At 54.6% G+C, this 25,073-nt stretch overlaps 1 protein-coding gene across 3 annotated transcripts in view; it reads right to left on the reverse strand.

The window, feature by feature from the left end:
• Window positions 1-1,304: 1,304 nt before the first annotated feature.
• Window positions 1,305-25,073, reverse strand: part of SCARA3 (scavenger receptor class A member 3) — a 34,191-nt gene continuing 10,422 nt past the window's right edge. For 2 of the 3 annotated variants that reach the window (XM_039532745.1, XM_039532747.1), the window contains 5 exons: window positions 24,494-24,550; window positions 22,896-23,015; window positions 14,322-14,420; window positions 12,525-13,568; window positions 1,305-5,952 (listed from right to left, as the gene is read on the reverse strand). In XM_039532745.1, coding sequence (XP_039388679.1) covers window positions 5,522-5,952; window positions 12,525-13,568; window positions 14,322-14,420; window positions 22,896-23,015; window positions 24,494-24,550 — 1,751 coding nt within the window. In that variant the 3' untranslated portion in view covers window positions 1,305-5,521. The remainder of the gene's footprint in view (window positions 5,953-12,524; window positions 13,569-14,321; window positions 14,421-22,895; window positions 23,016-24,493; window positions 24,551-25,073) is intronic. The other variant, XM_039532746.1, reaches the window with a different exon arrangement.

Raw genomic sequence — 25,073 nt, forward strand, 5'->3', positions numbered from 1 at the left:
CTTCCATCTCCAATTGATACCCAGGGCACAGTTGATGCCTGCCATTCCCAGGGAATGGATCTGGCTGGTGCCCGGTGGGGTGGGGCGGGGGGGGGGGGTGGACAGAGGTTTTTGAAGGCCGATTTCCCTTGGAGGGGAAGAACCCCGTAACAACTTGAGCCATTCGAGGCACACCAGCTGATCACTGCCCACCTCTTCCTGGTGGGAGCCGGCCGCGCCGGAGCGGCCACAGGAGCTGGGAGTGGTGGAGCGCCTCCCAGGTCCCATCAGGGAGAAGTTCTGCTGTAGTGGTGAGTGACCCATCTTGGGAGCTTTGCCATTGAGGTCCCTGTTAATACGTCAGCTGCAATCACACCCCGGGACTGCAGGATCGGCCAGTGGTTCTTGTAAACCTTGATGGTCGGTCGTGCCCCTGGAAATAGCTTTAGTGCAAAAACCATCTGACGGATGAAATATTTTTTCCCCCAATAGGTAAGACAGGCGGTAACGTAATAAGTGCACCATGTGTTCCCTAGCAACAGCTCCAGGGGCTCCTGTCACCTGGAGCTGGCTCGGTGTGGCTTGCTCTTCTGGGTGTTGCAACCGCTGCAGCCAGGCCCCCGCATCAGGGCGGCTGCTGGGCCAAAATGTGTGTGAGCGGCGTGTGCCCGGATGCACGGGGGCGCAGTGCCACTCGCCCAACTTTGGCCCAGCCGATCTCCTGTCATCATGCCGGAGGGGTGGCTGGGCCGAAGCTGAGCGGTGCGGGAACCCCACACACCAGGTCGCAGCTCCCGCAGTGGGGAGCCGAGTCCAGCCAGCCCCATTGGACAGGAGCTGTGCAGGGCAGGCTCTGCAACCTTCCCCCAGTGACAGGACCTGACCCCCCACCCAGGTTCTCCCAGCCCCCCCCCCAGGGGCCGGACCTGATTCCCCCACCTCTCTGGCCCTCCCACAGGTTGAGTAACCCTGGTATAGACACAGTCAGTGAGTCCTGGCTTCATTTGGGGGCAGCGGGAGGTGTCTCCTCTTGGATCCCCATTTTTTGCTCCCTTCCCCGGCACTCTGAGACCTCATGTGGGGAGGGGCCACCCTTCCACCCCTGCTGTGCCCTAAACAGCTGGTCAGCACCAATCTTGGGCCTGCCAGCGTGACTGATGCTGAAATCTCCCCCTCAGGAGGGGAGCCCCTCACCCCCTGAGGTGCCAGCTGGGAGTAGGGTGTCTCCAGGATCCAGCCATGCGTCGGGCACTCGTCTCTTCGCCGAAACATCAAAGCAATGGGAAATGCGGTACACACAACGGAAGGGCACGGGCGCTCCCCATACAGTCGTATCTTTATTGATCCAGGAATACATTTGCCATTATAGCGTGGGTAGATACCAGGGTGAAAAGGGCAGGAGAGAGATGACGCAAACCAGCTGCCCCATGTAGCACACACGCGACATCACACCGGCCTGCGCCACGTCTCATCGCGTAAGGCACCATCACCGCTCAGCAGGAATGGGGCGAGACCCCCTCCCACGCCTGTGCCCAGAGCCAAGGCCAGGGGACTTTGTCTATGGGCTGGTTCCCTCGGGCCTGGCACAGGGGTGGCAGCCAGACCGGGCACTCCCCAGAGCGCTGGTGTTTTGGGTGGGTTTGGGGGGTTGCGGCAGGCCAGGGGATGGTCCTGCAGGTAGGTGCCCGCGCCAGCCCAGGCTCGGCACGCGAGAGGCAGGGTCTGAACCGTAACACAGTGGCTGTTCTGGGGCAGGGCCGGCTCAGGCAGCGAGGCCGAGCGTTGTGTTCACACGGGCCTCTGGGAGGCCGTTTTGCCCAGTTTTGTGCCTGCCACAAACCGTGGGCCCCGTGGCTGAACAGAGGCAGGGCCTGGGCCTGTCATCCTGGTGCGGCGCTGGGGCCACTTGCCAGTCAGGGGCTCAGATCCAGGATCTCCCCAGCCTCTTCACCGCTCCGCTTCCCAATCCCTCCCAGCTCCTGAGTCAGCCCGAGACCTCCCCCAGCCTGCTTCACCTCTAGGCCCCCAGCCAGACGGCTCCCCAGCTCCGTCTCCCCCCAAACACTTCCTCTTCCATTTGGCTCATGACCCCGGCCCCACAGCTCAGCCGCCCCCACCACCCAGGGTGTTCCCCAAAACCCACGTGGTGCCTCTCCCCTAGGCCTCCCCTTCCTTCCCCAGCTGCTGCAGCCACGTAAAGCCCCCCCTCCCCAAGCCTGGTGCCCCCATGCTCCATTAGTCATTGACCCCATGGTGATGGATTGCTGAATGGGAACGGACGAGGACGGATCTCCCTCCACATCTCTAAACTGCCCCTGCAAACAGGCCCGAATGGCAGTAACAAGCAGTGCTCTCCAGCCACACCTCTCGAAGCTGGGGGAGTCTTCTTGTTCCCATTTCACAGATGGGGAAACTGAGGCGCAGAGCGGTGGAAGGGACTTGACCACGCTCACTGACAGAGCTTCAAATGACACCTTAGAGAGGAGCCGACTAAGAAGGGACCTGATCGAAGCCTATAAAATAATGAGTCATCTGGAGGAGGGAGATCGGGAGCTTCTGTTCTCCCTGATTCATGAGACATAAACAAGGGGACATGCAAAGAAAATTAGAAGGGGCAGATTCAGAAGCTGATCAAAGGAAAATATTTTTTTCACACAAGGCACAATTAGTCTGTGGAACTCACTGCCACTGGAGGTCACTGAGGCTAAAACCTTAACATAAGTCAAAGGGACTTGGGCATGTCTATGGGTAACAGGAATATCCAGCCTTCTACCTAACTGTTAGGGATCAGGATTAGCCCTATGTCAGGGGCAGATTCTCCCTCATCAGCAGCTGGGGGGAGGGGGTGTCTCAGACCTTCCTCTGAATCATCTAGTGCTACTGCTGCCTGAGCCAGGACGCTGGGCTAGCTGGGCCGCAGGGCTGAGCCAGTCTGCCAATTCCTGTGAAACCCCAGTCTGCTGGCTCCCACCGCTGGGTGCAAGGTCCTGCAGAACTGCCAGGTGCTGCCGCTTCCTGCAGCCGGAATCCGGAGACCGGGGTTCGGTTCCCAGCTGTACTGTGCTGACTTGCTGCGTGACCCCTTCCTAGATTCTCACTGACTCCCCCCCAGCTTCTGCCAGACGATGAGCACTGGGCGATCTAAATACAATTCCTGAACAGCAATGAGCTGAGCTGTTCAGCCCAGCCACAGAGGGAGCCGTGCTCCTCTCAATCAGCCACCGGCCTGGGAGTGAGTCGGGGGCTTCGGTTCTAACTCCACCCTGGCTCAGCACGTGGCTTTCGGCAGGTCACCCAGGGCCTCTGTAGCTGTCAAAGGAGCTTTTCATGGATCCCAAGGCCAGGAGGGCCCACTGTGATCAGCTAGTCTGACCCCTTCCTCCCCACCCACCTGGCATGACACAGGCCGGAGACCTGCCCCAGATAATTCCTAGAGCAGAGCTTTTAGACAAACGTCCAATTGTGATTTAAAAATGGCACTGATGACAAATCCAGCACCGCCCATGGTAAGCTACTCCAACGGTTAATTACCCTCACTTTCTGAACTGTACATTTTCTATCCAGTCTGAATGTGTCTCGCTTCAACGCCCAGTCGTTGGGTTGTGTTAGACCTTCCTCTGCTAGACTGAAGATCCCATTACTAAATACTTACAGACCGGGATCAAGTCACCCCCTAGCCATCTCTCTGTGAAGCTAATAGATCGAGCTCCTTGCGTCTATCACTATAGCACATGTTCTCTGATTCTTTAATCAGTCACGGCTCCTCTCTGACCCCGCTGCAATCTGTCAGCATCCTTCTTAGGGGCTCTCGATGCAAAGGGGCTGGAGGTTTTAAACGTGAATTCAGAGCCTGTGGCCTTGGCTGCCTAGGGCACAGTGTCTGCTCCCCAAATCCCTCGATCTTGACTTGGAGGGAGCCCTCTTCGGGGGGAGCAGGGCCCGTTCGATCCTTGGCCCCTCTATTGCAAGCAGCCAGTGAGGGTGCCAGCGGAGATGGTGGGTGTAGTAAGATGAGGCCCTGAAATATAAACTCTTGTGTCAGAGGCCTAGTCTGAGGCCTGATGCCTGAACCAAAGTTCTTCCAGGCATTGCTAAGCAAAAGCTGGGCTGTGAGCCAGAGGCAGGCCCCACTCACAGAACTTAGCGAGAAGAGGGTTGTTAGAAGCAGGTGCGTTCACACATAAGGGCTAATAAGAGGAACTTGTGCCAAGATGGCACCCGGACAGCCTGATACAAGGACACTCCATAGACATAACAAGGAACAGGCAGGTGCATCTTAAAGACAGGACAGCACGATGGATAGATCTGTATGTCTGGAACAACATGATCAAAGGGGAGACAGCACCCTAATGAGCCAAGGGGCTGTATCTCAATACGTCAATAGGGATGAGTAATTTGTATAAAAGTAGGTCCCGGAGTGCGCGTCTTTGGCCAGTCTAGGGGGCAGTGGAGAGTCCGGTCACTGACTGAGCTGGTCCATTGCCAGGGGGCACAAATTCGTAGTATGTCTTGTAGAGTCTACGGGGAAGTATTACTGTGCTTCGTTTGACAATAAACCTGGCTCGGGTTCCTTCGTACCTTACTAGAGTCTGTGTCTTTGGGGGTTCTTGTCGGGTCTGCTGTGTCAGCGATCTGCGCAGAGCCGGGGCAGCACACAGAGGGGACACGCATGCAGCCGACTGTTATCATCATCGAACAAGAGCAAAGCACCACACCGGTAGCTACTGACAACAGGGGTGATTGTGCCATGGGTTTCTGCCCACCAGGAGCTGAACGGGTACCAGCAGCTGAGGCCATCTGGACCACGCCCAACTGGCTGCCATGTGGGCCAGGAGGGAGAATCAACGTGTCTGAATACACAGAGACAGCCCCGACCAGGTGTGGAATGAGAGCGCGGGGCCCAGACCCACTTGCAGTGAGCGAGGGCTGGAGCAGAGGATGCAGGGAAAGAAGCGGATGATGGAAACCAAGGCAATGAAGCGGCCGGAGGCACGTCGGTCTGTGCCAGGCAGCAAAACGCCCAGGCTCTGCCAGGGAACGAGAGACGTGGGAGGCCTGCTTGGGCCCAGCTGCAGGGCAAAGCCCAGGGTGTTCTTGGCAAGGCCTAGCACAGTCTCTTTCACACACACGGAGATTTAGCTCTTTGCCTTTCAAACAGCCCCACGTGTCTGGGTCAAACAGGTACAAGCAGGCTCTTGGAAAGGGAAGGGCGGGACGTGGACAGCGCTGGTTTCCCATCCAGGGGGCCGTGCTGCCCTCGGCTGTCTCTGGGGGCTGCCTGCTGTGCAGGTCAGCGTGGATCCAGGTCCTAACAGCGAGCGGGGATCCCAGCCGCTCTGCTCAGGCAGGACGTCCTGGGAAGGGTGCAGGGGGTCGGGCTCCCTGCCGGGATCACCGGCTGAATCTCCCAGGGGGATGCTAGTGACAGGCCTTGGGATGCGCCTCCGGCCAGCTGGCACGTTCACTCAGCACTGCAGAGACCTCCCCTCCCCGTCCCAGCTGGGCCAGCATCCCGTAGGGCAGGGCTGTGGGTGGGGCTGGCTTAGACACCCGGTGGCCCTGGTAAGCCTGGGGGCCCACGCACACCAGGGTCTCCCTTTGGACCTGGTGGGCCAAGCTGGCCTGGAGATCCTGGCTTCCCTGGGATCCCTGGCTTCCCTCGCGGCCCTGCTGGCCCCACCGGCCCCGGAGCTCCCTCCGGCCCCTGAGGGCCCATGTCGCCTTTCAGGCCCATCTGTCCTTTGAGGCCAGCTTGCCCAAAGCTGCCCTTAGCGCCTTTAAAGCCCGGCACGCCCTTCACGCCGATCGGTCCCCTCTCGCCTTGAGGGCCTGGGATGCCTGGAGGTCCTCTGGAGCCCTGCGGGCCGGGAGAGCCCAGGCCCCCGGCGTCACCCTTCTCCCCCTTGCTTCCTGCGGGCCCCTTCACTCCCACGTCGCCTTTGAGTCCTCTGGGTCCAGGGAGGCCAGGCACACCTTGGGGGAAAGGATCAAGTGGTGAGCACAGAGCATTGTTAACCAGTGTTACTTTGGTTACAGTAACCAGGGAACGGGAGAGGAACAGGTGGGGAGTGCAGAGCATCGTTAACCGGTGTTACCTTCATTACAGTAACCAGGGAATGGGAGAGGAACAGGTGGGGAATGCAGAACATTGTTAACCAGTGTTACCTTGGTTACAGTATCCAGGCAACAGGAGAGGAATAGGTGGGGAATGCAGAGCATCGTTAACCAGTGTTACCTTGGTTACAGTATCTAGGCAATGGGAGAGGAACAGGTGGGGAGTGCAGAGCATCATTAACCAGTGTTACCTTGGTTACAGTATCCAGGCAACAGGAGAGGAATAGGTGGGGAATGCAGAGCATCGTTAACCAGTGTTACCTTGGTTACAGTATCTAGGCAATGGGAGAGGAACAGGTGGGGAGTGCAGAGCATCATTAACCAGTGTTACCTTGGTTACAGTAACCAGGCAACGGGAGAGGAACAGGTGAGGAGCACAGCACATCGTTAACCAGTGTTACCTTGGTTACAGTGGGAGCCTGAGTGGTCCTCCTGCCCTGCAGGGGACATGCCACTGGATAGCACGGAGCTCGGCAGCTGGAGACCCCTCTCACCCCAGGCAGATGACACATTAAGGCCACAAAGAACCAAGGTCCACTGACACCTGCCCACACAGTCCCGGGGCACTAGGGTGACTAGACGTCCCGATTTTATAGGGACAGTCCCGATTTTTGGGTCTTTTTCTTATATAGGCTCCTATTACCCCCCACCCCCTGTACCGATTTTTCACACTTGCTGCCTGGTCACCCTACGGGGCACCAATCATGTGGGAGATGCCTACCCCGTCCTAACCCTGCTCAGCGTCACAGGGGAGGGGCAGCCCAGCCAACGCGCCCGGGGAGGGCAGCATCGTTCCTGCCCCTGCTCCCTGCCCCAGGATTTGGAGAGCGACTTGACCCTCTGCCGGAATTGCTGGGGTTAATCGTCCAGCTCCCAGGAAGCGGCTGGTGTCCGAGGAATTGTCCGATCTCCGCTGGGGGAGGCTGCTGTGGAATTGACTGGCAGCACCGGGGGACCACGTGGAGAATTCCACCAGCGGGAGCCAAGGGCAGGCGCCAGGTGCCCATCCCCTGCCAGCGCCTCCTGTTTACCCTCCCTGCCCACTAGAGATGCCGTCATGTGTTGACTCCAGCGGCCCGGCCCGCAGAGGGACACACAGCTAGGCACTGTCTGAGGCCAGGGGCTTTGTGGGAGGAGCTGCACCTGCTGCCTGGCCCTGCCAGATCCACAGCTCGTTGTGCATTGCTCCCTTTTTCCATGGCAGCCAGGAGAGCGGGGTGTGTTTGTGCCAGGGAGGCTTCCTGCTCTTGGGAAGCTGGGATTAACCCCTGCTCCCCCTTCACCTCTAAGCAATAGACTCACGCTCCGTCTCTGGACTGCAACATGCTGCTAGAGGGGGGTTAGCTAACATGGGATGTCAATAGGCGGTTCCCCGGTGCGTTTCATGGCTGGAGCACCCGGGCGTCCTGGCCAAATTCCAGCGTGGGCAATGTTCTCCCTTTCTATACTCCCTCCTGCAGCTTTCTCTCGCCCTTGCTGCAGTGTGTTGCCAACCAGCTGCTGTGCTCCATCCCAGAGGTGGCTGCATTTCAGTGGTCGCCGGCTAAAGTCATTCCTGTGCCCTGACTTTCGCCCAGCAGGTTCCCAGAGCGGTTTCCAAAAGGCTCCCAGGCTCACCGCACACACAGCAGCCTCTGTAGGCGCGCGGGGGCTGGCTCGGCAGCAGGGGGAGGCAGGAGAGCTGGGGCAGGGAACAGGGATCATGCGACAGCTGGGAGGCGGGGGCTGGAAGTCTCTGCAAGCGCAGCTGGGGGAAGAGGGACTAGGCTGGGGAAGGTCTCAGGTGGGAGACTGAGCCTAGGCACTTGTCCGGTGGGGGCAGGAGATGGGGAGGGAGGGGTCTGTAGCTGCAGTGTGTGTGGGGGGATATTGATGATAGTGTTATTTCTAGCACCCCAGTGCGGGTCAGACCCCTCTCACCCCAGAGCAAGACACCGCAGACCTGAAATGGGCCCTGGCTTCAGAATGCAGAGCTGGGTTTCAAACCCACCTGGATCTAGGTCTGGGCTCGGAACAGAACCTCCGGCCCTGACAAGATTGCCCCGTCCTGGTCTCCCGGGGTCACACCCAGCTGTGTTAACATGCGCTCCTTCTCCATGTGCTACACAGCCCTGGGAAACACGAAACCCACTTCCACTTGCTTGTATTGTCACCAAGGTACCTGTCAGTGTGCTGGAAACCTGTGCAGGTATCTCCCTCCTGCTGCAGGTGAGCAGCCCTCAGCCTCCATCTTCCTCGTGCCCACTCCTGGCCCCCAGGTGGCCCAGAGGAGCCCTGTCCCTGGCCACCCCCAGGGTGGCAATGCTGGGGACCCCAAAGCAGACAGCTCTGGGGGCCGGGGACCCTGCTCACAGCACTGCTGTCCCTCTTATAACGGGACTGAAATGCTGCTGGAGGAGATGCGACCATCACCATGTTCCGTAACCAGGCTCCCGGCTCAGAGACAGGAAAACAGGCCCTTGCTGGTTTCGGAGCTGTCCCGGCGCCCGAGCCCTGCCATCAGGATCGGCCCTGAAGACACGGATTCAGCGGCCAATGAATTTACAGGGCATGGCTTCTGATCCAGGCCTGGCACTACCACCCCCTCCCCAAAGGATTTCCAGTCTCTAATAAGCAATAACGTAGTGAAATGAGCTGCTGGGCCTCCAGCAGTTTCTAGTGGACGGGTGTTCCCCAGACCCTCCTGTAGCAGGGCACTGGGCTATCAGGCTGGAAGTCAGAAGGCACACGCTAGGCTCATGCATGTCACCTCCAGGAAACTAGATCTAAGGTGCCCTGTGTCACAGGCAGAGGCTGCAGAGACCCGGAGAAAGGGAAAAGGCTCTGGATGTGGGTCAAGTGAATGGCCCTGGGCAAGGACAGAACATGTCTGGGGTCACCCCAAATGACACGTCTCTGCGGCCGTTAGCTGGTTCGGAAGTAGCTGGCACGTACCACTCCCTGATATGGGGGTTTCCTTCGCTGCTAAGCCCTGTCCCCGGCCACCCCCAGCCCCTATTCCCTGTTGTAAATACTCCGTGCAGAAGAAAGTGGCTATGACTAGATATCTCCTCAGTCCCCGCCAGTCAGCGACAAGGGTGTGACACGTGCCAGCCATTTCAGAACCAGCTAACGCTGGCCAAGACGTGTCAATGCCAAAGGGGATGTGACCTGCACCGTTTGAGTCTGGGTGCTTTCACCATGGTGCGCAGAAGGGGAAACTGAGGCAGCAGACAAGTGACCTGAAGTGGGGAGCTGACTCTAGTACATGTCTGAACTGGAGGTTTCTGACTGCAGACACAGGCTTTTGGGTGGTTCTCAGGCCAGTGATTCTGCCACTAAAATTTCAGGGTGGAGATTTCAAAAGCGATAAGTGCGGGACATGAGATACCTTAAAGGGGCTGCTTTCCCGCGGGCGGGGGCTCAGCGCTTTCGGCAAATCAGGTCCCAGATCAGGTCTCCAGCCGCTGTGATCCGCTCAGCCCAGGGCAGTCGGGGTTACAGCTGTTGGTGTGGTGTGTGCCACACGTACGGGACGCCAGCTGAGAGGGAAACCTCGGCCTGCCAGCTACTTATTGACAACTGGACTGGTGTTCACACCTCACACAGCACCCCTCCTCCCTGCCACACTCCCATCCATCCACACCCACATCCACCAACTCCCATCCACACATCGTAACACACACCCACACATCACAACGCACAGCCGTCCCCCACCCCCACACATCACAGCTCCCATCCTTCCACACCCACATCCACCAACTCCCATCCACACATCGTAACACACACCCACACATCACAACGCACAGCCGTCCCCCACCCCCACACATCACAGCTCCCATCCATCCACACCCACATCCACCAACTCCCATCCACACATCCTAACACACACCCACACATCACAACGCACAGCCGTCCCCCACCCCCACACATCACAGCTCCCATCCATCCATCCACACCCACATCCACCAACTCCCATCCACACATCGTAACACACACCCACACATCACAACGCACAGCCGTCCCCCACCCCCACACATCACAGCTCCCATCCATCCACACCCACATCCACCAACTCCCATCCACACATCGTAACACACACCCACACATCACAACGCACAGCCGTCCCCCACCCCCACACATCACAGCACCCCTCTCCCCGCCACACTCCCATCCATCCACACCCACATCCACCAACTCCCATCCACACATCCTAACACACACCCACACATCACAATGCACAGCTGTCTCCCACCCCCACACATCACAGCTCCCATCCATCCATCCACACCCACATCCACCAACTCCCATCCACACATCGTAACACACACCCACACATCACAATGCACAGCCGTGCCCCTACCACACACATCACAGCTCCCATCCATCCACACCCACATCCACCAACTCCCATCCACACATCGTAACACACACCCACACATCACAATGCACAGCCGTCCCCCACCCCCACACATCACAGCACCCATCCATCCATCCACACCCACATCCACCAACTCCCATCCACACATCGTAACACACACCCACACATCACAATGCACAGCCGTCCCCCACCCCCACACATCACAGCTCCCATCCATCCACACCCACATCCACCAACTCCCATCCACACATCGTAACACACCCACACATCACAACGCACAGCCGTCCCCCACCCCCACACATCACAGCACCCCGGGGTTAGTGTTGTCCTCAGGGCATTTCGAGCAGCTGCATTGGGAGTGAGGGCCTCTGGCTAGCCACAGAACGGGGGGGTGGGATTCCATGCAAGCCGCCCCCACGCTGCCCCCTGCTGGCACGCCCCAGCCCCAACCAGCAGCAACCCCCTGTCATGCGGAGGGAGAAACAAGTGGCCCATTGAATACATAGCCTGTGTATGAGGGTGTGGGAGGAGGAGGGTGCTGTGATGTATGTGTGTGTTGTGATGTGTGGGTGGATGTATGTGGGTGTGGGGAGGTGTTGTGTGTGTCTGATGATGTATGAGTGTGGATGGGTGCATGTGGGTGTGGAGAGAAGGGGGTTCAGTATGTTTAGGGGTGCGTTGTGATCTGTGTGTTACGGTGTGTGGATAAGTGTGTGTGTTGAAGGGAGAGTGGGTTGGGTGTGAGGGGATGTGTTGTGATGTGTGTGTGTGTGTGTATGTGTGGGTGGGTGTGGGAGGAGAATTGTGTAGGGGGGATGCGTTCTGATGTGTGTGTGTTACAGTGTGTGGGTGAGTGTATGTGGGTGTGGAGGAGAGAGGGTGCGTGGGTGTGGGGGATGTGTTGTGATGTGTGTGCGCGCTACGGTGTGTGGATGACTGTATATGGGTGTAGAGTGGAGTGGTGTTGGAGGTGCATTGTGATGTGTGTGTGTGTGTTTGTGACACACACGAAGAAAGATGACACTACAGACACTACAGAAAGGATGTGGACAAATTGGAGAGAGTCCAGTGGAGGGTAACGAAAATGATCAGGGGCCTGGAGCACATGACTTACGAGGAGAGGCTGAGGGAACTGGGATTATTTAGTCTGCAGAAGAGAAGAGTGAGGGGGGATTTGATAGCAGCCTTCAACTACCTGAAAGGGGGTTCCAAAGAGGATGGAGCTTGGCTGTTCTCAGTAGTAGCAGATGACAGAACAAGGAGTAATGGTCTCAAGTTGCAGTGGGGGAGGTCTAGGTTGGATATTAGGGAAAACAATTTCACTAGGAGGGTGGTGAAGCACTGGAATGGGTTCCCTAGGGAGGTGGTGGAATCTCTTTCCTTAGAGGTTTTTAAGGCCTGGCTTGACAACGCCCTGGCTGGGATGATTTAGTTGGGGATTGGTCCTGCTTTGAGCAGGGGGTTGGACTAGATACCTCCTGAGGTCCCTTCCAACCCTGAGATTCTATGATTCTATTCTATGACGTGTGAACTCAGCCCTGTTTTCACCAGGGAGCTGGCAGGTCATGGCTTCCCCCTCAGCTGGTGTCTCCTAGGTGTGGCACCCACAGCAGCAGCAGCGGTAACCCCAGCTGCCTGGGGCTGAGCGCATCACAGCGGTTAGCCCCGATGGAGACACCATAGAGGGGCCTGCAATGCTGCAAGCACTGAGCCCCCTCCCCATCATTGAAAACCAGGCCCTTTCAAGTGTCTCATATCAAGCACCAAAGATCAGTCATCGCTTCTGAAATCACAGCCCTGAGATTTTTTGTGGCAGAACCAGCAGCCTCCAAAAGCCCCTGTCTGCAGCCAAAATCCTCCAGTTCAGACACATACAAGAGCTAGCTCCTCGCTTTGGGTCACCGGTCTGCTGCCTCAGTTTCCCCTCTGGGCTCCCCGGTGAATGCACACACACTCACGTGGGTCACTACCACAGAAGAGCTTTATGAGCTTGCTACTTCTTCCACCCAAGGGCCCTGGTCCTTTACCGCTGGTTCAAGCCCCGGACAGGAGGTACCCACATGCAACTCACCTCGTAAGATGGTGACGTTGCGCAGAATCTCCCCGTGCCTCACGTCCACCACTTTCATTTCCTCCATGATCATGGACAGGTTCCGGATGTCGAAGTCCAGCCGGGCGCTGAGCAGGCTGAACCGCTCCCGCAGCAGGTCCGTGGTGCTCAGCATCAGGCTGACAGACTTGTTCAGGTAATACAGCTCCTCGGCGTGGGAGTGGAAGCCCAAGGTGCAGGAGAGCCGCACGTCGTCCAGGTACTTGAGCATGCTGTGCACGTGGCTGTCCGTGGCGTTGATGTTGGTGAAGATGGTGCTGATCTCGATCTCGTGCGAGGTCATGCGCCCCTCCAGGGTCTCGAACTGCTCCGCCGTCCGGTTCTGTGTGTACCTGGTGTGGTACTGCAGGTCGTGCACGTTCTCCTCGTGGTCGTCCAGGAAGGAGGAGATATTATCTAGCTGCAGCTGGAGTCCCATCACCTGCAGCACCAGGTCATGCATGCCTTCCGCGTTCTGGCTGATCCTCTGCGAGGCCAAGCTCATGCTGGCCTGGATGCTCTTCACCAGCTCGCTGGTCTTGGACGAGGTGGCCCTCAGGTTCCCGAAGAGCCGGGTGTAGTTCTGCCACTCGGTCACCATCTTCTGCAGAGTCAGCGTCTCCTCGTCCGTCTTCCGCTGGATGGCGTGGATCCACTCCGAGGTCTGCCCCACCGTGAAGTTCATCTGCTCCACCACCGCCTTGACGTCGTACCGCTCCTGCAGCAGCCCCTTCAGGGAGTCATCCAGCGCCGAGGTGGCCGCCTGCCAGCCTCTCACCTGGGCTAGGAAATGCCCCAAGGTCTGGTTGACCTGCCGGATGGAGAACGAGCAGCCATCCATCTCACTGGTGATCTTGCTGCTGGTGGATGAGAGCCGCTGGTACCCCTGTGAGGTCTGGTCCAGCAGGATCTCCTGGCCCAAGAGCATCTTCTGAATCTTCTCCAGTTCCTCCTGCAACTTGCTTATCTCCTGCCCCAGCTGCCCTGTGTCATGGCAGAAGGAGCAGTTCCCCGAGGATTTCTGATCTGAATGAGAGATACATAGCTCCGTCATGCTGTGTGCCAAGCAACGACGCACGCGTCAGCTGTGGAGAATGGACACATTCCCCCTCGGACTAGACCCCGGTGTCTGCGAGGCTCTCTCCACAACACGTTCTTCTCCCCATGTGCTCTGGGATTATTCCTAATAGTTGGACACAGGTACTGCTAAGCCACATGTGGGCAAACTACAGATCTCTCCAGCAGGGGAGGCCCAAGAACCAGGATTGCCTGGGTTCTCAGTCATCCCCACTCTGACACTGACTCCCTGCACAGGCTTGGGCAAGTCACCTAATTGCTATGTACCTCAGTTTCCCCCACATGTAAAACAAGGATAGTGATACTTAACTTGCCTTTGGAACACACTTTCCCATCGACCCATAGAGTGTTCTCAGGATTATTATGATCCAGCTTTCCCATGTTTCCTACAGGAACTTGTACAAGGATATTGTAGGAGAGATGTAGGCCTTTCCTCCTCCCCTCCGGACTTCCTCTTAGTTCTTCCTCCAGTCAGGATAGAGGTTCACACTGAAGGCTCTGTGAGACCTTCCCTGCAGCAGCCCTCTTCCATTTGCTAGAGCAAATAGCAGCTTCCCCTGACCACCAACCCCCCTAATCCCATCCAACTAGTGACCCCGCAAAATCCCTTAACTCCAAGGGCTACTCTGCTGCCTGACGGATAGCAGCCCATGGTCAGGAGATATAATGGGGCCAGTGCTCCATGGGGATCAGAACACTCACCGAGCTCCTGGAGGTTCTCCTGGACAGACACGATCTTCTTCTCGTAGTAAGTCTGGGCCGAGCTGATGTCATCAGCTATGGAATTGACCTTCTTAAAGACTGCGGGGAAGAGAGAGATGGGAATATGGGGGATGGTCTGTGCTTTCAGCTCTTCTAGGTTAAGTGAGTGAATAATGATACTTTTCTGGAAACCAAATTGTCTGAAACGGATCCTCTTCCAATAGAAAGAGCTGTTAGTTGGTTTTAGCATTAGCAGACATTTTGGGCCAGAACCCCAGCTGGTAGAAACTGATTAAGCTCCGCTGAACTCAATGGGGCCAGATCCCTATCTGGTGTAAATAAGCACAGCTCCATTTAAATCAATGGGGTCAGATGCCCAGTTGGCATACATTTCCACCAGCTAAAGTCCTGACCTTTCATCTTTTGAATATATAAGAAATGGAAGAAAGCGGAAGTTGAGAGTAATGAAAATAAATCAGAAGCTAGGTGTTGTAGAACAATGATAAGAGATGCAAAGGAACACGTGGAGAAATCCATGGCCTGCAGAGTTAAGGACAATGAGTTTTCTAAGTATATTAGGAACAAAAAAAATCCTGACAATGGTATTGGTCCATTACTAGATGGAAATGGTAGAACTGTCAATAGTAATGTAAAAAAGGCAAAAGTGTTCAATAAATATTTCTATTCTGTATTTGGGGAAAAAAGCAGATAATGCAGTCTCAATATATGATGATGATAACACTCTTTCCATTCCACTAGTATCTCAGGAAGATGTTAAACAGCAGCTACAAAAGTTTCACATTTCTAAATCAGTGGGTCCAAGAGTTTTAAAAGAGTTGGCTGAGGAGCTCGCTGGACCACTAATGTAGATTTCCAATAAGTCTTGGAACACTGAGGAAGTTCCAGAAGACTGGAAGAAATCTAATGTTGGGCCAATAGCTAAAAAGAGTAAATGGGATGACCCAGGTATTTATAAGCCAGTTAGCCAGACGGATTCCAGGGAAGACAATGGAGCAGCTAATATGAGACTCGATTAATAAAAAAATAAAAGAGGGTAATGTAATTAATGCCAGTCAGCATGGGTTTACGGAAAATAGATCCTGTCAAGCTAACCTGATATCTTTTTGTGATGAGATTAAGAACATAGAACATAAGAACTACCATATTAGGTCAGACCTATGGTCCATCTAGCCCAGTATTCTGTCTTCTGATAGTGGCCAATGCCAAACGCTTCAGGGGAAATTAACAGAACAGGGCAATTATTGAGTGATCCATCATCCAGTCCCAGCTACTGGCAGTTGGAGGTTTAGGGACACCCAGAGCATGGGATTGCCCCCTGACTATTTTGACTAACAGCCACTGATGGTCCTATCCTCCATAAATGTATCATCTAATTCTTTTTTTAACCCAGTTATACTTCTGGCCTTCACAACATCCTCTGGCATTGAGTTCCACACATTGGCTATGCGTTATGTGAAGAAATACTTCCTTTTGTTTGTTTTAAGCCTGCTGCCTGTTAATTTCATTGGGGGACCCCTGGCTTTTGTGTTCCATAAGGGAGTAAATAACACTTCATTACTCACTTTCTCCACACCAGTCATCATTTTATAGCTCTCTAGCATATCCTCCCTTAGTCATCTCTATTCTAAGTCCCAGTCTTCTGCATATGGAAACTGTTACTTACCCACAATCATTTTTGTTGGCCTTCTCTGTACTTTCCCCAATTCTAATATATCTTTTTTGAGACGGGGCAACCAGAAATGGATACAGTATTTAAGATGTAGGTGTACCACAAACTTATATACTAGCATTATGATATTTTCTGTCTTATTATCTATTCCTTTCTTAATGGTTCCTAACATTCTGTGAGCTTTCTTGACTGCCGCTGCACATTGAACGGATGTTTTCAGAGAACTAACCACAACTCTGTCACAAACATACAGCTCAGGGGAGCATAAAATCCCTCCTTTACCTGTACGGGGTTAAGAAGCTCAGATAACCTGGCTGGCACCTGACCAAAGGACCAATAAGGGAAGAAGATCCTTTCAAATCTGTGGGGGGAGATTTTGTTTGTGCTTCTCTTTGTTGTTCTCTCCAGGACAGAGAGGGACCAGGGCAGGAAAAACCATCCCCTAAAACCCTACCTGAAATAAGCATCCAAGATTACAAAAAATTGTAAGTAATAGCAAGGAAATGCGTTAGCTTATCTTTTGTTTTAGCTTGTGAATTTCCCCTATGCTAAGAGGGAGGTTTATTCCTGTTTTTTGTAACTTTGAAGTTTTGCCTAGAGGGGAATCCTCTGTGTTTTAAATCTTATTACCCTGTAAAATTAGCTTCCATTCTGATTTTACAGAGATGCTGCTTTTACTTTTTTCTTTATAATAAAGTTCTGCTTTTAAGAACCTGATTGGTTTTTAGTGTCCTAAAAACCCAAGGGTCTGATCTGTGCTCACCTTGTTTACCCATTTGGTTGGTATATTATTTTCAAGCCTCCCCAGGAAAGGGGGTGAAGGGTTTGGGGGGATATTTTGGGGAAACAGGAACTCCAAGTTGTCCTTTTCCTGAATCTTTGTCTAACTCACTTGGTGGTGGCAGCAATACCGTCCAAGGACAAGGAAGATTTTGTGCCTTGGGGAAGTTTTTAACCTAAGCTGGTTAAATAAGCTTAGGTTAGAAATAAGCTTAGGGGGGTCTTTCATGCGGGTCCTCACATCTGTACCCCAGAGTTCAGAGTGGGGAGGGAACCCTGACAGACTCCAACAGCTTTTTCTTGAGTCGGAACAGATCATTTAGACTCCATCATTTTGTATGTATAGTTGGGATTATGTTTTCCAATGTACATTACTTTGCACTCAAAAGTTTGGCTGAGAAAGGTAATAGCGTGGATGTAATAGACTTCTGTAAGGCATTTGACTTGGTACCCCCCCCCATTTTGATTAAAAAAGTAAAAATATAAAATGAACATGGCACATATTAAATGGATTAAAAACTGGCTAACTGATAGGTCTCCAAATGTAATTGTTAATGGGGAATCTTCACTTCGAGCAGGTGTATTTCTAGTGTGGTCTTGCAAAAATCAGTTCTTGGCCCTTCACTATTTTACATTTTTAACCGTGCTCTGGAAGAAAACATAGAATCATCACTTATAAAGTTTGCAGATGACACTAAAATTGGGAGAGGGGTAAATAATGAAGAGGACAGGTCACTGCCACAGAGCGATCTGGATAGCTTGCTGCACCAAGCACACGCAAACGATATGCGTTTTAGAAGGGCTGAATGTAAATGTCTACACGCAGGAACAAAGACTGTAGGACACATTACATGACAGGGGACTCTATCCTGGGAAGCAGAGACGCTGAAAAAGATTTTGGGCTTGTGGTGGATCATCAGCTGAACAGGACCTCCCAGTGAGATGCTGTGGCCAGAAGAGATTCTTGGATTCTTAAAGAGGGGATCTTGAGCAGTAGCAGAGAGGAGATTTTACCTCTGGTACGACCGCTGCTGGAATCCTATGTCCAGCACTGGTGACCGCAATTCAAGAAGAATGTTGATAAATTGGAGAGGGGTCAGAGAAGAGCCACAAGAATGATTAAAGGATTAGAAACCTGCATTTTAGTGACAGCCTCAAGAACACAATCTATTTAGTTTAACAAAGAGAAGGTTAAGGGTTCACTTGATCACAGGCTGTAAGTACCTACGTGGGGAAAACATATTTAATCATGGGGTCTTCAGTGTAGCAGACAAAGATCTAACAAGATCCAATGGCTGGAAATTGAAGCTAGACAAATTCAGATTTGAGATAACTGTAATTTTTTAACAGGGAGGGTAATTAAACACTGGAACAACTTCCCAAGGGGTCATGGTGGATTCTCCATCACTGACCATTTATAAATCAAGACTGGATGTTTTCCTAACAGATCTGCTCTCGGAATTATCGGGGGGGGGGGGGGGCAGGTCTCTGGCCTGTGTTACCCAGGAGGTCAGACTAGATGATCACAATGGTCCTTGGAATCTGTGGCCTCTTCCCTTGTTGCTTCGTTCATTAGGGTCCCGACCTTGCCAGGTGCATAGAGCTCCCTCAAGGAAACTATCTCTTCCTGGCCCCTGCAGGTGACCAGCGGAAGCTCTGAAGCATGAGAATCTGCCTAACCCTAAACCTGGGGCAGATTCTTCCTCTCCCCTCTGCCTCTCTTACCGTGTGTCTATGGTATGGCTAAGGCAGGTCTGACCCTGCAATCGGATCAGCCACTAGGGATGGGCACCGGGAAAGGGTTTGCTCGAATCCTTCGGGTGGGTGGGATTCGACGGGGCTGCACACTCAGCCGGGGGGAGCTGCGAGGAAGTTGATGGCGCTCGGCCACTTTGCACCAGCTGGGGGTCTGGCCCATGGATGCTATTTGTACAAAGGCCCACCTGGCGTTTCCAACCCTTGCCAAGTGAGCCAACCTCTGCGTCAGCTTTGCAGAAACGCTGTCGCCTGCATCACCTCCCTCTGTCAAGAGCTTCTCCCGTATCATTGCTCTGTGGTGGCCTCTTCCCGTCCAAACCTGATTATGGAGGCAATTTTCATGGGATGACAAATGAGAGCGGCAGCCAAAGGCTAAAACGACACTTGCCTCCTGCCGCTCTGGAGTGTGGGATGGGCAAGGAGCCCAGAGCGGGCTGGAATCAGACCCACCAAGGGAAGCCAGCCCTTCTTCAGGAGTTGGGAAAGGTTACGGATCAGGGGAAGGTCACCTACGCTGGGGCGTTCGTTGAGCTGCTGCACCAGGGATCAGCAGGCCGAGGAGAAGGGACGGGCGCTGGCGGGCAGACGGGGTCAGGAGAGGTTCTGGGTTTGGATCGGAGGTACCAGCCTGAAGTGCTGTCTCAAGTGTGTTAACTCAGCCCTGACACTGGGCGGGTGTGACGCTGTGCGGTCTATATGGTTTTATAAAAATATGCTAATGAGTGAATATAATGTCACTGGAACATGCTTCGTGCAAAAGGTCTCTTGTAAGGTATCATTACAAAGCTTATAATCTACTGCGTGTGGTCATCCTATTTGTATGAATGTATCATTCTTGTAACTGAAACTAGGAATATGAAATATAACTCTGAGGGCCTATTGTAATCATGCAAAGTGTGGGCCATTAATGGTGGTTTGGAATCTTGATGACTCACATTAACTAGGACCATTGTCTGCAAATGGCTGTGTTTTACCTGTGAGTCTTCCTGTATATGTGTGTGCTGGCAAGTGACATGTGATCATATCACCTGAACTGGAATCCATCTTTAACCTGGTGTCTTTCCATTGAGAAGGAGGGGGTGGGAACCCAGAGAGGGACAAAGGGTTCCCGCCTTATGCAAAAGATATATAAAGGGGTGGAAGAGAACAAAGGGTGGGGAGGAGCCATCATAAGAATCCCCTAGCGACCACCTGAGCTGGAACAAGAGCTGTACCAGGGGAAAGAATTGTGCCCAGGCCTGGAAGGTGTCCAGTCTGAGGAAAAACTTACTGAAGCATCTCTGAGGGTGAGATTATCTGTATTCAGTTTGATTAGACATCGATTTGCGCATTTTATTGTATTTTGCTTGGTGACTTACTTTGTTCTGTCTGTTACTACTTGGAACCACTTAAATCCTACTTTTTATACTTAATAAAATCACTTTTGTTTATTATTAAACCCAGAGTAAGTGATTAATACCTGGGGGAGCAAACAGCTGTGCACATCTCTCTAGCAGTGTTACAGAGGGCAGACAATTTATGAGTTTACCCTGTATAAGCTTTATACAAGGTCAAATGGATTTATTTGGGTTTAGACCCCATTGGGAGTTGAGCATCTGAGTGTTAAAGACAGGAACACTTCTGTGAGCTGCTTTCAGGTAAACCTGCAGCTTTGGGGCAAGTAATTCAGACTCTGGCTCTGTGCTGGAGCAGACGGGAGTATCTGGCTCAGCAAGGCAGGGTGCTGGGGTCCCGAGCTGGCAGGGAAAACAGGGGCAGAGGTAGTCTTGGCACATCAGTTGGCAGCTCCCAGGGGGTTTCTGTGATCCCACCCGTCACAACACGTTCAGGTTCAGATCTGAGCACAGGCGGAGGGTGCCAGGTTCTGCTTTGGCCCATTGCAGAGACACGGGATTAACAACGTCGCTGGGTTGACGACGGAGCTCGTCAAGTGTACAAATGGGATTCCAGGATGGAGGCACCCAGGAGACCAGGGACCCAGAGTCGATGACCCAGATGGGCCCGGCCAGGCCTGAGTTCCCAGCTGCCACCCGTCTGGCGTTCTGCTGCGAAGGTGCTGAGTTTGGATCCTGCTCTTCGTTTGGCCCCATCTCTACGTCTGTGATGAAACAACTTGTTTGTTCTCTCTAATCTCTCGCAGGTACTCGCAGGGCCCCCATCACCGTCGTATCTGGGCTCCTCACAATCGTTAATGGGTTTATCCTCTCTTTGCCCCTCCCCCTGCTAGCTTCTTGGAGCCCAAGGAATGTGCCAGGCCCCTGCTCGGGGATGCCCAGGGAAGGGAAAGCCCCTTTACCCCAGTGCCGGGTGAGGCCCTGTCTAACGGCACTGTGCCGTGGGCGTGTCTGGGCAGCTGGGTGAGGTCCAGCCGGCTGGTCTCCGCGGGCAGCTGTCACACAGCATAGCAAGGTTGCATCACCAGGTCAGCGTCGCAGCCAGGTGGTGCTGCAGGACCAGCCCGGCAGGGCTCCACTCCCCTGGTGCAGTGGGCCAGCCAGGTGGCAGGGGCCCATGGAGAAGACCTGTGCTCTGGTGGGCCACCCTAGCTGGGGAGGAGGAGAAGCCCGGGGTGTGACGCGTGCTCTGTGTAGGAACTTCCAGAGAGCAGGGAGGAGGAGTAGCTGTTCTAGGCCACCCATGCTTAGCTCCTCAGGGCGGGAGAGAGAGCGGGGCTCAGGCAGAGGCTCCTCCAATACCCAGGGCTGTGGGATCTGGCAGCTCTCTCTGCCCAAAATGAAACTGCAAAAAAAGCCCAAAGGAAACCACCATGCCAATTACTGCACAAAGGCCAAACAAGAGATTCCCCGGGCAAGGCTGCTGGCGCATGGCTCTGAGGGACTGTGGGTGGTCTTCCCTCGTCGTGAGAGGCGGGAACCCACCCTGTGACTTGGGGATTTCTCCAGGCTGTGCTCGCCAAGATCTCTGCTCCTCGGTGGCTGCAGGTCAAGGGAGCCGCGCTGCTTTCCCACTGAAGCAGCCACAAGAGGACCGAGATGCCGGGCTCACTGGTGAGCGGTGCCCTGCCGGGATGCTGGCGGGGTCTCAGACCATGAGCTCTGTGCTGAGAATCAGGGGATGGAGAGGGAGTTGGACGCTGGCTTGGTTTGGATGGGGCTGCTCTAGTGCATGGGGCACTGAAGACCTGGGTTCTCCTCCTGGCCCTGCAAAGGTTGAGAGACAGCGAGGGAATGGACACAGCTAGACAGTGAGGGTAGGCAGCAAAGGGGAGCCATTATGATATAAGGGGGCTCTGGGGTGGGACTGAATTATGAGTGTTCGGGCCGTGGATTGGAGCTGGTCGTTGTTAGGAACTAGGGGTCACCAAATGAAATGAATAGGCAGCAGGTTTAAAACAAACAAAAGGCAGTATTTCTTCACAAAATGCACAGTCAACCTGTGGAACTCCTTGCCGGAGGATGTTGGGAAGACCAAGACTATAACAGGGTTCAAAAAGAACTAGATAAGTTCATGGAGGACAGGTCCATCAGTGGCTAGTAGCCAGGATGGGCAGGAATTGTGTCTCTAGTCTCTGTTTGCCAGAGGCTGGGAATGGGCGACAGGGGATGGATCACTTGATGACTCCCTGTTCTGTTCATTCCCTCTGGGGCACCTGGCATTGGCCACTGTCAGCAAACAGGACACTGGGCTAGATGGACCTTTGGTCTGACCCAGTCTGGCCGCTCTTATGTCTCTATGGCACGGGAGCTCTGCAGCATATACCAAGTCCCTGCAGCAGCAAGCCCCGTTACCTACGAGTGGCTCCTGGAGCAGCTGGGGGAACACAGACACTGTAACAAATCTTGGGCTTTGTGACTGGCTGCCTACAACCACACTCAGAACTTCACAGCGGCAGCGGGGACAGCACCCAGAGCCTTCTGCTCCCAAAGCCCAGGCCCCTGCTGCCATAGCTAAAGGGGAATTTCTGTTAGCAGTAGAGTAGCTATGACACACAGCAAAGAAGTTTGGATTCCATCTGCTAGTGGTATCAGGGGTGCACACGTATACTTAACCCGAGCAGGCGAGTGGCGAGGGCACTGGCGTTAGGAGACCCACGTTCTAGTCCAGCTCTGCCACTGATCCACTGCATGAGCTTGGGCAAGTCACTGCCCCTCTGTGCCTCAGTTTCCTCATGGGTAAAATGGGGGTGATTGTCCTCCCCCGCCCGCCTTTGTGACATGAGGATTTCAAGAGCTAAATACCATTATTATTACAATCCTCCAGACCCCCAGGTGACCAGGTGGGTTTCCTAGGCAGGGAAAGCCCATGTTACGCTGGTCCGCTCGTGTTTCCTGGGGAGGGGCAGGCAGGAAGGAAAAGGGAGTCGGGTCCCCCGAGGCTGCGCTTACCCAGGGACGCCAGCACCATCACGGCGATGATCAGCAAGACGCAGAAGACGTACAGCCCTTTGACGGAGGTCTGGAGCGACAGGTTCTTCTGGCACCGGCTGCAGTTGGTCCGTGTCCTGCCTGAACAGGGACAAAGGCGAGAAGGGAAGGTTGGACTTTTCCGGAACAAGGCCTGGAGTCCACCCTCCGGGGATGGGCAGGAAGGATGGAGCACGGACCAGGGGCATCCCTCAGACCCCGCCCTGCCACACCCCCGCCTCCTGGTTGTGAGCTCTGGGCAGCTACCCCTATTTACAGCAGCTGGCTGCCCAGCGCCATCCGGTGGATCTCTTTAAGCAGAGGGTAAACTCCAGAGGTAAACTCCCCCCAAATCAACCCATTTTGTCCACCAGATCTAAGGGCATCTCCCTGGGTCCCCGCTGGTACTGACAGCAGAAAGGCCAGGCCGGGAGCCTGAGGTAATGGCAGAGCTGGAGAGAGGGTAGAGAAAGGAAAAACGCAGCGTTTCTGCCTCCTCCTGGCTCTGTGTCCTTCATTTGGAGATTCCCTCCACCCCATCCCTCTTCCAAAGGCTATGAACAAGGATCCTGCCCTGCATCCTGCAGTCACCCACCCGGGGATAACAGTCCCATGGGTTGGCCCGGCCCAGGCTTTGGGTAGGAGCCGTTGGCCCCCTCCAGCCGGAGCACAACCAATGCTGGCGGCAGACAGGGCACAGGGCTGCAGGCCAACGTCCTTTGAACGTCATGGAAAGGCTCCCCCTGACTGGGGGGCCTAGGACTAGGCCTGGATGAACTTGCTCTGGCCATGACGAGGGCCGGGTTTGTACAGGTTTTTGTGCAGCTCAAGACGGAGCCGGGTGCCGAGGGGGATTTTTTAAAGCGCCTTGAGGTGCCTAAAGACTTTTAAAAACCCAGGCCTAGGGTCGCAGCTAGACAGGAGCCAAGCCCCCTTGTCAGAGCCCGCCCCGAGCGTCTCCTCAGTCGCCTCCTCTAGCCGAAGTGAGGAGAGATCGGGGTTCTCCATGGCTGGCTGAGGGCTCTGAACCCAGCTGGCTGGGCCCCCGAGCACAGGGCCTGGGACAGCCCCTGCCCTTCCATTAGGTGATGGTCCTGACAGAGGCCTGAGGCTGGTGGGACTTCACAGGAACCCCCCTGACATACAGGCAGCAGCTCCCCTCCATGACTGCCTAGCCCAGGCCAGGGCTTAGCCACGGCATGGCTGTGAGAGTGAATCTGGGAGCTGGAGAACCCCAGGGTCCTTTCACGTCCCGACTCCGGTCTCTACAGCCTACTCCTGTCTCTGCTCTCCTACACCTGCCAGCCAGCAGAGGGGAAAGGCCGCCATTCAGGGAACAAACCCTGCTCGGTCGCCTTCCTCAAACCCTTCCCCAAGATAAGGCACTTCCTCCCTCCCCCAGTTATGGGCACCTGGGCTCATTACAAGTTCTCCCCCGTATAGCACTTCACAGCCTCGGGCCTTGCCATGTGGAGCGAGCATCTAGGGAGCATCCCTGAATGGCCCACGGGGAATGGAGTGGGCGACACCCAATGGGCCTTCTCATGCACTGAGCTTCTCAGGCTGGTCGGTGCCCTCACCATCTGGTCTGTATCTGAAGGATGGCATGTCGTCGTCCTCTCCAATGAGGTCTTCTTCTGAAAGACAGGCAGATGCTTCAGAGCTTTCCCTGACTTTGCTCCACGGAATCACTAGCCGTGACGGCAGAGGGCCAGATTGTGCCACCCGCCCCCACCCTGCGAAGCCCCTTACTCCACAAGTAGCTCCAGTGGATAAGATGCTACTCGGGGTGAGTAGGGGCAGCAGAATCTGGCTGGCGGTGGAAGGTGCAAAGCTGGGTCCATGGTTATGATCTATTTTGGGCCTTTCTCCAATAAACTCCTTTGGGCTCAGTTCCCTCAGGCTTCCACCCGGGCCAGGCATTTTGGAAGGTGGGAAGACGCCCAGGCAGGGTGCTTTGGAAAACTCACCCTCCAAGCGCCGTTTGTTTCTAAAGGAGTTACAAAGCATTGCTCCTCTGCCTGTACACATCTGCTGGGTCCTAAAGCCCTTCTGCCTGGTGGCAACCACCAAGGGCTAGATTGTGCCTTTGGGCACAGGGATAGTGTGGAAACTGAGCCGGCCCAGGAGTAGCCCAAGAGCCGTGGTGTCTCTAAGATA

This window comes from Mauremys reevesii, linkage group 3 (genome assembly GCF_016161935.1).
Source record: "Mauremys reevesii isolate NIE-2019 linkage group 3, ASM1616193v1, whole genome shotgun sequence".
NCBI classification, from domain to species: Eukaryota; Metazoa; Chordata; order Testudines; family Geoemydidae; genus Mauremys; species Mauremys reevesii.